This window comes from Typopeltis vanoorti, chromosome 3 (assembly GCF_054136105.1).
Source record: "Typopeltis vanoorti isolate ZY-2024b chromosome 3, IOZ_Tvanoo_1.0, whole genome shotgun sequence".
Lineage (NCBI taxonomy): Eukaryota > Metazoa > Arthropoda > Arachnida > Uropygi > Thelyphonidae > Typopeltis > Typopeltis vanoorti.
Genome location: NC_143551.1, coordinates 141,712,469 through 141,726,017, shown reverse-complemented (window position 1 = coordinate 141,726,017; position 13,549 = coordinate 141,712,469). Strand labels below are relative to the sequence as shown.

The 13,549-nt window shown below is 34.5% G+C and overlaps 1 protein-coding gene across 6 annotated transcripts in view; it reads left to right on the top strand.

Annotated features, from left to right (window-relative positions):
* The window catches only part of LOC150108619 (catenin delta-2-like), a 593,872-nt gene that overhangs the window by 459,783 nt on the left and 120,540 nt on the right, over positions 1-13,549 (top strand). For all 6 annotated transcript variants that reach the window (XM_090390888.1, XM_090390887.1, XM_090390891.1 and 3 more), the window contains one exon: positions 9,268-9,490. In XM_090390888.1, the coding sequence (XP_090247014.1) occupies positions 9,268-9,490 (223 nt within the window). The remainder of the gene's footprint in view (positions 1-9,267; positions 9,491-13,549) is intronic.

The following is a 13,549-nucleotide window of genomic DNA, read 5'->3' as shown; positions in this document are numbered from 1 at the left end:
ATTCAAACTGGCTTTTTCCAATTGCACTGATTCAGAAGATAAATTTTGAAGTATTTGTTATCACTAACTTTTCACATAAATAGTTTACATGCAAACAAGAATGCCAGATAATTCTAATCTTGCTCACAATACTTGTAGTCCATAAAGGATTAAGAATTTTAAAAGCAAATAGCAAACACTTCTTTCTGGTGAGCCCATGGCCTTGCCTTCTTTTTGTAGGTAGAAATTATTTTACCACATGAAATAACTGGAGCAAAGTACACAGGCAAAGTGGCCCATGATATTGGATGGAAATATTTCCTGTAGGAGAAAAATTCATTGATCAGGGCATTTATGAAAAGGGCACTTACATCAAAGCTGACTAATAAATCCTTGTTGAGTGTCATATTCTTAGTTTTGTTTATAAAGTTATTTTTTTTTTTATGTAGTAGGAGAATGACCTACGAATTAGTTGCTTGGCTGTAACAAATTAGGGCTGTTGAATCCTTCAACAATTGGCCACAGTGATGTGTTTGTTTTGTGTATTTTTGGCAGACCATAAATTCTAGGAGTGTGGGTATAATACATTAACAGCCTTTTAAACTGTTTCCATCAGCCAAGCAGTGACTTAATTATTCTGTGGTTTTAGGACAAATAAGTCAAAAGTGACTGAAATGTCTTCTGCATCACAAGTGATGTTCTCAATTAGGTTGCATTTTCTTTATGTTGACAAAAAAAAAGACTTACCAGATCCTTGAATATAGCTGCTGATTTCTAGCTAGGTTGTAGTTAGGGCTGCTTATCTTATCCACAGTACACCTATGAGGAACAATATTCTTACATATTTTGGATAACTCATCCTGGAGGGGGGGGGGGATATTAAGAAATAAGTCTAAAGCAACCACTACCATCAGCCTTCATAGACAATCAAGGAAATGCACACAGAAGTGAAATGTAAAAAATAAAAAAATCGTTTTATGAGAACCTTTATTCATCTAAACAAGTAGTCGCAGCTCTGGTACTAGATGAAAATTTGGAAATACCATCTGTCCTACCTGAAGAAGTAAAAATGGTTATCCACCATATGAAAACTGATCAATCACCAGGAATTGATGGTATAAAATCTGGTGAATTAAAAATGGGTGGACAAGTACTCTTTAAAGCTCTAGCAGAAAGACTTACTTGATATATACAATTAAGGAAAGCACCTACTGAATGAAAAACATCAAAGACCATAATTCTGCATAAAAAAAGGTAATAAAGAAGACATCAGTAATTACAAACCCATCTGTCTATTATCACATAGATATAAAATATTTGCCAGAGTCATCCTAAACAGAATACAAACCTTCATCCATGAAAATAGCTGCAAAGAACAGGCCAGTTTTGAAAAAAGGCTTTTTGACAATAGGCCACATTAAAACTATCAACTAACAGAAAGATGCAGAGAATACTAGATGCTACTTTGTTTCTTTTTATAGATTTTAAAAAGGCATTTGACACTGTTGAACATCACACAGTATTCCAGCTTTAATAGAACAAGGAGTATGTGGGGTATGCTTCTGTTCAGAAGCATACCCCACAAATCGACAAAGCCATAATAATAGACATACAGGAAAACAAAACGTTGCTTAGAATATCGAAAATGATGATAGCCATAAAATATGACAAAAACTCAAACATCCACCGCCCCTACATAATCTCCAAGAGATGGAAGCTCCAAATCAAAAATTAGGTAACGACTTCATACAACACAGACACACCAAAGACAAAAACACCAAGCAGACATGACATAGCCTCCACTTCCCCCCCAGGAGCTCGGAAGACAACACACCATTGAAACGGCTCACACCTTACTCCCACCACTGATCTTATCCCATCATATCCTTCTCCTTCCCTAAAAATTTCTATCTTTCACCTCTCTCCCAAAGAATTCTCTGCCCACCCTTAAAAAAACTTGGGTTTAAAATTCCCACACCTCTTGCCTCACCATTAATTCTACCATACCTCTCTCTATCCCCACATTTCCAATCCCCTTCCTTTCACTCAAACATTTAACAGCAGATAAATGTATATCGCTGGATGCTGCTGAATAAGAAGACAACCAGCAACATCCTACAAAGGTATGTCCGAATTATTCTTCTTATATATTCTTCATAGATCTGTCTTTAAAACATCAGTAATGTCCTAAAAATTTGGTAAAAAGCCAATGACATTTAAAAAAAAAAAGGGATACTCCTAAACAAAAATAGGCTAAATAGCCATAAAAAGAATACTTTAAAAATTATATAATCATGCTAGAATCCCACACCATTGAAAAAGTTGAAGATTACATCTACTTGACAGTCCATAAAAATGAATAATGACATATCCAATGAAATAGCAACAAAACCTTCAACAAAATAAAATCAACAATTACAATCAAAACATAGATATAGAAATAAGAGCCCATTTTTTCAATAGTCACATCCTACCAGCATTAACTTATGTCAGTGAAACATGGAACACAACTTTAAAAGAAGAATAAAGCTTAATAACAACTCAACATGCAATAGAAAGAAGAATGTGCAATAGAAATAAAATAGACCACATAAGATACAAGTATCTTCTGTGGTCACAGAAATCAGGAAGAAGTCTGGACTCAAAGACGTAATAAAAGCAATCTACAACAGCAAAAGTAGATGGGCAGGATATCTCGCCAGAATGAGAGACAACAGATGGTCAGTCAGAGTAACAAATTGGTATCCAAGAGATACCAAACGGAAAGCTGGAAAACCAGCCTTAAGGTAGGAAGACCCAATGATCAAGAAAGTTGGAAGAAAATGGAGAAGAAAAGCTCAAGACAGTAATAGCTGGACTCTTTACAACCTGCAGGCATGGAGAAATCCTGACTGAAATTGTAGGTCCATCAAGATAATATGGTTTCATACAGAAAATGAATAAGAAGTACTGTTTGCCTTTGACTAGTACCTGATTTATATCATATTTCTGTACAGCTTTCAATTCTAATTGCTGACAACTGAAATGTAGATTACCTGTTGCTCTCGACACTTGATGTTTGTCTTGTGCAAGTCTAGAGCATTTAAATACAGACTTATATTTTAAGTTATCTCAACTAATTCTTATAGTAAAAATTTGATCCTGACAAACCCTATTTTGCTTGACCCTAATGTTCTTCAAGTTTCTCTTCACAATTTTTCTTAGTCTCCTCACAGTTATACTTACTTGGAATACTCAGTAGGGAAATTGCTTTGTAATTCTCACAATCACAAGTTAGATATGAGTAGATAGTATTTAACCAGGAGACTAGCCTCACCCAACAGATTAAGTCTGCTAATAACTTTAAGGTTGCAACCTTCCACAAACCTGTTTCCAAGCCTGGTCATTTGTCTGAGGATATTATGGACCTGATCAGAGAGAAGAACAGAGCTAGGAAGAGATTTTGTAACACTCACGCTCCTCGGGACAAAACAGTTCTTAATAGATTGAATGGGGCTGTAAGAGATGTGCTTAAAACTCATAGAAACCAAGTTTGGGATAAAAAGTTAGCCATAAATAGCCTCTATCTCTTAAAAGAGGTAAGCCGTGAGTAGACATATTGATACAAAATAAATAACGGAAAAAACTCACGTAGAAAGATTATTTAATAGTATAATTTTCGCCTGTGTGTCACAGGCATCTTCAGTACATTAAATTAAACACTAACTGACAATTCCAAAAAGCGCAACCTAAGTAGCTGGTGTAAGATAACTAAAAAGGTCAATAACTTTCCTAAAAAAAAAAATAAAAATAAAAAAATAAAAAAAATTAATACAATAAAAAGTTAGGAAAGATTAGCTGATTTTATTGTATTTTTTTTTTTTTTTAGGAAAGTTATTGACCTTTTTAGTTATCTTACACCAGCTACTTAGGTGGCGCTTTTTGGAATTGTCAGTTAGTGTTTAATTTAATGTACTGAAGATGCCTGTGACACACAGGCGAAAATTATACTATTAAATAATCTTTCTACGCGAGTTTTTTCCGTTATTTATTTTGTATCGAGCCTCTATCTCACTTATTGATCACTCTATCTGGGGGATAGTTCACAAACCAGGACTTAGTTCACACAGATGTAGATAAGGCAGAAGTCATACTAAAGAATCTAGAGGAGCAGTGCAAACCTTCTTATAACAACTTAGATTTCAATCACTTGTACAAAATCCAGACAGGTCAGACACTCATTAAATCTCCCAGATACCAGTGCTGACCATATTGCACCCACATCACCTGTTGAATTGTATGATATTATTAGGAAACTTAATAACAATAAAGCTCCTGGACCAGCCTGTTTGATCACCCTGTTTGAGATGCCAGATGGCATCTCAAACAGGGTGATCAAGCTGCTGCCTCAAAAAGCTGTAGTGCACCTGACCAGTATAATAAATGTAGTCTTAAGATTTCACTATTTTCCTTCTACCTGAAAACTGACAGATGTGGTTCCTATACATAAGCCAGGCAAAGACCCACACCTACCACAAAATTATCATCCAATCAGTCTCATCTCCAATCTGGGTAAGGTTGTGGAGAAGGTCATCCTCTCACGACTCCAAACCTAAGTAAATGACCTAAACATCCTCCCTAAAGAACAGTTTGGTTTTCAGCGACACCATAGTACTACCCAGCAAATACACAGAATTGTGGAATACATCACCACCAGCAATAACTGATGCCAGTGCTCAGCTGTTTTCCTAGACCTATCCAAAGCATTTGACAAAATCTGGCATTTTGGACTTCTACACAAACTTATCTCAGCCAGTACCTCACTAAAAATGGTTCATCTAATCCATTCATATCTTCAGAATAGATCAATACAAGTCAAAATCAATGGTTCTACCTCATCCCAGCGCCATATCTTCACTGGAGTGCTGAAGGGATCCCTACTAGCTCCATTGCTGTTTTCTGTATACATGTTGGACATCCCGCACAATCCGATGACTTCCATTTTGGCCCTGTATGCGGACGATACAGCAATACTAACCAGATCTCTCCGACCCCATTTCATTACCAGAAAGCTTCAAGAAAACCTTCTAAAGCTGCAGGGTTGGTTCTCTGAATGGAGATTGGAAGTCAACCCCCCCCCCTCAAAAAAAAAAGCTCAGCCATTCTTTTCTTGAAAAGGCCAATATCTCCCGCAGGAGATGTGTTACTATTTAATACTAAAATTCCCTGGCAGACAGAAACAAAATACCTGGATGTAATTCTCGATAAAAAGCTATCTTTCAACCAACACATCAAGTCTACGTGCACAAAGGCATTTAAGCCATAGCTCAGATCTATCCACTAATTAACAGAAATAGCAAGCTCAACAACAGAATCAAATTGCAGCTATACCAGATGATGATTTGTCCTATAATCACCTATGCCTCTCTGGCCTGGAGCCACACCTCTAATACTAGTATTATCAAAATACAGCGAGTGCAGAACAAGTGCTTGAGAATGATTCTGAACGCCCTGTGGTATGTTAGAAACAATCAACTTCATAGAGATACAAATATTCCTATATTTTCTCTTTTCTGCAATCCTTAGCATCCAAGTTTTTCCTAAAGATGTCCACACACCCCAACGATTTGGTTCAGCAAGCTGCAGCATACGAGGCAACAGACATATTCAAACATAGAAGACCAAAAGCTATATTAACCTCCTATAGCGATGCATAATCTCTATACCCATTCAGGGCGAGCAAACTGCTCATAAATTTTATCCTCACTGTAACCACAACAGATAGCGGGGAATATGAAAAACATCTTGCTTCACCCCTAAAGACATAAATGTCAATTTACAGTGGCTATGCTATGCAATTCAGAAGACCTAGTTGGAAGGTTGAATTACAGAGGAGTTCTCACATTATTCATCTTAAACGTGTACTGTATATTATGGGATACTTAGTAGTTAAAGTAATTATTATAAGAGAGGTCTGATTTTGCCATTACTTTTTTGGTAAATACATACTCTCCTTGTATGTATTTACCAAAGACACGCTTGAACATCTGATGGTAACCCATGCCACACACTTACTGCATGACATGAAAGGAACCTGTACCTTGCATGCTTCCTAACAATACCCTAGCCAGAATCCAGGCTAGGGGTGACAACACCCATAGCTAAGGGAATGTGGACTTCAAAGTTTGACAACCATATTTCCTCAGTCTGTCCTCATACACAATCCTATTGACCAGTTATCATCTTGGTTACTTGATAAATTTTTTCAACTGGCTCCCATCTCCTTGGAACCCAGATTGATCATATCTGCATGATGCCGATAGCCTCTGTATAAAAGTAGATAAGTTATGAATATACTTCATGCGCAAACTTTTGTTTACTCTCATTTTAATTTTGTTCTGCTGAAGTTTTTGGAAGAAATCTTGTAATTATGACAGGAGTACCAAACTCCTTGGACTCCTATGTTCCTCTACAAACCTAACTCATCTTTTATCTGGTTCACAAGATTATATCCTTCCTTATTCTACTAAAGAATAACAGTGCAATATCCTGAGTAGGTTGTGGACTTCCTTTAATAATGAGACAATATCAGCATTTATGTACTTAGCAGTACATCAGGATTTTATGAACTACCAGATATTGCACATCTTTCAGATACAATAAATCTGAAGCTCTGCTAAGTCATTCAAATGAGAATCATTGTCTTAAACTTTTCTGGTTTTGGGATGTAATTTTACTAAATATATTCACACAGATTTTAATAATGACCTGCTTTATTCCCTTTGGATTCTAATGCTAATGCTGATTGATCTTTCCTCCTCCTTTGTAGTATGCACATCATTACTGTAATGTTTATTCTATTTTACTTGTAACCTTGAGTAGCATTAGCACTTAAGATAGCAAAGAAACTTTGCTAAAAATTCTGCTCTGGAAAAAAAAATGCATGTAATTGTTCCATTTAGTTATAATATATATCTGCCTATATTCCTCTTTAGTACTGTGTGTGTGTGTGTGTGTGTGGGTATAGTACCACATCAAAAGCAGCTAACTATATTTAGATATAGTAGAAATATTTTTAACACATGTGGCCAAATGGAAACCAGATGCCATCAGGTTAGCACAGCCTAACAGTAGGCATTTGTGATGATATTGAGAGAGCATTTTTTAAAAATGCTCTACATAAAAGTTGAGGAGAGAACCCAGAGCCATGCCTTGAACTTGTGCTTTTTCCAATCAAGTAAGTTTTTTTAAATCAGCATATCCCTTGTGCAAATATAATTCCTAATCCCAGGATTACTGCTTTCTTTAGATCGATCCTTTATTCTGGTTATATTACTAAGCTTAGTTTTAAATTAAATTAATTTTTTTAAATTAAAAAAAAAGAAAGAAATATGAAGATTTAAAGCATAAAAATAGGCATAAAGACAGCATCCATAAGTGACTGGGCTGGTGGCGGGTCTGTGGGGGGATGAGTTAGGTGTGTGGGTTGTGGTTTTTAATGGATGGAAGGGGAGAGGACATGATGCAAACTTATAAGATATTGAAGGGATTTTATAAGATTGATGCAGGTGATTTTTTTAATACATGACAAAGGGTTAAAGAACTGGCTTCACTTGTGGAGGTGTGTCTCCAGATCCCTTGTAGATACCATATATATATATATATATGTGGAGGATTTCAGAAATTCTCTAGATATATATACATCTATACAGATTTAATGCTTGACATGCCACTGATGTTCTCTATGTAGCCACTCAGTCTAGTTCCATTAGAAAGATGTTTATAATATTTAATACCCCAAGATCTAGTTTACTAATAAAGAGTAGCAGCAGTCAGTCCTTAATTGATGTCTTGATCATATGCCAGTTGAATGGATCCCTATTCTTCCCTTTTCAATCTGATACCCTCTTGACATCAAGTGGTTATCTACTCTCCCATGAGATCTACAAATCAGTTTCTCTCTTCCCCCACTTCTAAACATCCATAACTTTGAACTGAGGTAAGAATTCCTAATTTGAACGATGCATCAAACAAGGAGAATATAAAACTACATCTGGTACTGAGTACAGCCACTTTAGCCACTTGTTGTTTTTTTTTAAACAAAACAAAGACAAATCCAAGAGGCTTTTCTAAAACCTGCTCAGCATTGAAACATTTTTCAAACTTTATCAGGTATAGTTACCTCAGGCTTCCTTAAACATGAAGAATGTAATTCTGAAAGCTGTCTCCAGTTGCTTTAATTAAAAAATGAATATTGATATTTTATCTTTTTATTATTAATAATATAACTTCAGGTGCATTTGATAATTTTGCATTTACCTTTGTAGTGCAGTCACGAGTATTTATGAACATGGCATTTTTCATATGGTTGAAAAGGTAAGCGAAACATTTTGTGAGGGCTTCTCAGTTAAAGTGAGTGAGTTGGTCATATGTAGATAATAGGGCTTTTCCTTCTAGAAACTTTTTTTTTTTTTTTTCATTTTGCAAAAGCACAAATTGGATGGAAAGCCTATGCAGTTAACAAAAAAAAAAAAAAAAAATTATTATTAACATCTGACCTCAGGGTGCTTAAGGATCAAAGCTGTATAACTGAGAGGTGACCTCCACATAGCCTTTAAAGGAATGCAGAGAACTGACCAGGGCTTCTGACCTAATGTTCAATCCTCACCTTCTTGGGTGCATCCTGTTAGGTATCTACCTGGATACTGAACAAACGAAGATGGGCTGGCAATTTGAGATTTAGCCGACCAAATTGCATTCTTATTGGCTTAAAAAAAAAAAAAATGATGGTACATGATACAATTTCATGCTGGATGGGGTGTCAGCCAGTTAAACAAGGCCCCATTGTTTATGCCATGAAACCAGGGCATACAGTGAAAAGTCAGCTACTGGAACAAATCCTAAAACACCCCAACATCACTAGAGTTCAAGATCGCTTCAATCCAAGTGACCAAAATCATTTAACATAACTACTAGAGGATGTCACTTATCACTTCAGTACGTACAATCTTTGTTGTATTGCCTATATACACATTGCCTTTCTGTAGACTGTTTTCTCTTGATTATTCCTTTAGACAAAAGCATGATACAGTATTGGGACCAATAGTATAATTATTTTTAGACACCTGTTTTCTTTCAAAAGTGCATAATATAGGATTATGAAAAGAAGTATCTTTTCTCATTTCCTATCCATAAATTATTAATAAGATGTAAGCTTAACTAGTCCTCCTGTTGCAGTAGTTAATTTGATAAATTATGTAGTGATTTTTTTTTAAACTGATGTTCTGATATGGTACTGATATTTAACAGTTACTCTACAATATGTGGCAACATCAAGAGTTACGAGAAGTATATAAAAAGCAAGGATGGAAAGAGTCTCATTTTATTACCAAAAGCATGGCTTCAAGAAGTGCAACATCTCCTCCAGTTAGTGCAAATAATACTCTGAGCAGGCCAATTAGCACTCAAGGAGGAACAAAGTATGAAGATAGAACGATAAGTAGGGGACGTGACCTGAATTCTACTAATCCAGGTAATGTTCATATTTAGAACTAAAAAAAAAAAATCCCATTTGGTACAAAAGTTGAAACATTTCACTTATTATTAAATGTCATCACAGTCACTAAATGATATTTTCATTTTTTTTATGTGATTAATATCATTTATTATTGAAAATGAAATGAAAAATGTAACTTCTTCCAAAAAACAAAAAAATTAATAATAAAAATTAAAAGAAACTTCTTTAAACAAAACATCAAAAAGCTCATATAATGAATGATAGATTTGCTTTTTAAATGATTTTTAAATTTGGAACATATAAGAATCAGTCAGTCAGCATTTCATCGCATACCTCCCTGAAGAAGTGTGTAGATTGATGATAGTACATATCGAAAGGTTTGTGCATTTATTTATTCATATTAGTGCTGCACAGTATAAACAATACCAAGAGATGAAAATTTAATTTATTGAACTCACTAATATTTCTCTGGTATTTCTATACAGCATCATCAGAGCACAAATTATAACTGTGACAAGCATTACATTGAAACTTCAGAAACAATTCAATTTGCAACTGACACAGAACTAATGTCCTAACAAGCCAACCTCTAATTATCATGAGAAAAGCTTTGCTACTGTTATTGTGGATCAAAATGATTATAATAGAACAATGAATTATCTCTTTAAGGACTATTTATCACATTATATATTGTATTGTAATCCTATCAAATAAGTATATCAACTGTTAAAAAAAAAAAAAAAAAGGTACATCTTGGGTTGAAGAAATTATCAAAAAACTTAAACCTTTTCATGTCAAACTACCCAGGATATATGGGGTCCCTAAAATCCATAAGCCTAATAATCCTCCCTTTGTCCAATAGTTGATAGCATAGGCAGCCCCACCTACAAACTAGCCAAACATTTATCCAAATTACTTCCCCCTCCCAGGCAACTCTACCTCTTTTATAAAAAAAAAATAAATAAATAAATAAAAATAAAAAATAAAAATTCATTGCACTTTAAAACTTTTAATGAAAAATTTAATCTTGACAGATTCAGACATCAATGTGATCCTTGATGTTAATGTTCATCAATGTAGCTTTAGCAGACTCTTGATCTTAGTAAGCTACATTTATCACTTCAATACATACAATGTTTGTTTTTTCATCCTTTGTTATATTGCCTATATACACATTGTCTTTCTGTAGACGTTCACTGATATAATTGAATTATTCAAATTCACCATTTATTCTGGTTACTTATGGACAGTAAAAATATATAAACAGCTGGGTGAGACTGCTGTGAGTTCTCCCCTTTCCCCATTAGCCAACTTCTACATGGAACATTTTGAAAAAAAATAAAATAAAAATTGGCAGTATATAAATCTTACAGTGGCTTTGTTGTAATCTGGAGTTTGAAGCTTATTCAATTGGAATAGAGCTCTCATTGTAATGCCTTTTAGAAATGAAACTGAATGTGAAGAATTTAGATATATGTTGAAGGGAAATTGGATACCCTTGATTTCAGTTAAATTCTAGCTGTCAAGACTTTTTTTTAACCCTATGATTAACAATCAAGAAATCTTGTGAATATAATAAGGAACTATGTTTTTTTGGTCTTGAAAAAAAAAAAAAAATGTGGTGCCTAGAGAAAAAAAGGTTTAATGGGTTAAATGTGCATCATTTAAATAGAACTTTCTACAGAGCAATGAAGTAATGCCAAAGTTATAAACCAAGAATTGTGGAATTGTAAAGTGTAATCAGGTGTAAGGTAAGATTATACACTGTCTCTACTGTAATTTATAATCTGTATGATTGTCACTAAGGAATGTGGTGTTAAACCTAATATCTTCTAATAGACGATATTAAGCTTAGTTATTTAAAAGGATGAATGTCATCTATTTAGAGTGAAGAAGTAAGCTTAATATCTCATTTGAATGTCTGGTTCAACATCATCTACTGTAAATTAGATAACTGATGTGCCATATAAGGAGTAAATTATGAAATCACTGTCATTGCCATGCTCAGGATTGAGTATTTGTTATAATGCATGAATTTTCGCTTGCTTATACTAGGATAAAATCTAGAATGAAAGCAAAATTAGCTTCTTATTGAGTAAAATATAATTGCTGGCATGTGTAATATAATAAAAATATAACTTGTCAATTATAATATAATTGCCAGCCTGGTTATCTGACTGAATTATCTGTGCTCTTTAACAATAGGCTGAGGATTCAAATTCTAATGTGGCATGGTTGTTTGCAAATTGCTTTGGTTTATAAATTATTTTTGTTGCATGTTATGAAACCACTATCCAGATTATTGTGAAGTGACTTAATAAAGTTCTGTTATGTTTCTGGATTATTTGAATCCTCATCCCATACACGATACTCCATTGTACTGTAGGTTACCAGTGTTTCATAGAAGAGGTTGACATAATATACTTTTTGCAATCTAGCAAAAAATAAATAAAATTAAATTAAAAAAAAAATAATCAAGAACTTTGCTATTACTTCTGGAAATTCAGAATACAGCAGCAATATGGTAATTTACCATTTTATTATTTCTACATATGAAATAACTTTGATATTAACTATAAATTCACACATACACCATGGTAATTAACTTTTTAATAATATATACATACTTTGTCTTAAGTATCATAAGACATCATCAATATAATTATAAACAATAGGAATTACATTTAAAAAAACATTAGTGTGCATGCTTACATTGGAATCCCTCTATGTATACAGTAGTGTGTTTAAGGACCAAATACTGTTGGGCTGTAATTAAATTAAATTAAACTGATACATTTATTTTATACAGTCGAGGATAACAATTTGCCAAACTTTTGGGATAGTGAGATGGTCGCTATGGTTAAGATTGTGCCTGTGCCATAAGGCTTCAGCACTTTCTTTATACAAACACTCATGTTTTTATATGGATCGATGCAGTAGCTTGGTGTGTTGCTATTGGATCCTGTGGTTGGCATTTTCAACTCAATGTTGTTAGAGACCAGATTTCTGAGGTTTGATAAGACAAATGTGGCACTTTGTAGATGCCAGGTAGCATCAGGTACTCATCATTGATGAGTTCTGCATTACTTCAGTAATGCAGAACTCGCCACTATTTGATATGTCTTCTGCGTTACTTCAACCTTAGTATCACCTATGGGTCTGGCTCCCACAGATGAAACTGCAATAAAGGTCAAAACCAGTCTGGGTAGTGACCCTTCTCATAATGCATAGCATTCCACATACCCATAAGGATATGTGCTTTGCATTATGAGACACTAAGGCAAGTGATGTGAAGTCATTAGCTTCTATATACAAGTTGCCCCAGTCATGAAAATACTTCAGGTGCAAACTTTGTTTGCTTACACTTAAATAAAGGATTAAACTAAGCATATAATTTCTTGGTATCTTTAATTTACATTGGTGGTTAGCCATATCCGAGTTAACCACATTGAGTTGCTCTTCTCTGCCTGGGATTGCGTTCCAGTCATCCCTGTAATTGATCACATTGAACTAAGAGGATGGAATCATTTAAAAAACCTATCATAGTAAAAATAGACAAAATTTTATCTCCCCCTGGTGAATATTGCATGTGGGTCATCTACACCACGTAGCCAAAAATTTGGTATCTCCTAGAATGCTTCTTTCTAAATACAAAAATTATTATTATTATTATTATTATTATTATTACAGGTATCTCCATGGAGTCAGTAGACTCATCGTGGGAGACCCAAACTAGCAAAACAATATCTGTCATATCTCTTCTTGAATTCATTTACAGACGAAGAGCTCACAACTAAGTCAGGCAATGAATTCCACTCATTCACCACCCTCCAGGCAAAAAACCTTGTTCTGACACCTTTGTTAACCACACTCTTCTTTAATTTCCAGAGATGACCTCTTGTTCTTCCATCACTATCACACAGCTGAAACATTTCCCCTGCATCAATCCTATAAAAACCTTTTAGTAATTTGAATGTTTCTATCATATCCCCTCTTCTTCGCCTATCAACCAATCTCTGCAATCCACAAGCTCTCAATCTATCAATGTAGGGAGCATTTTTTATATCACTCACC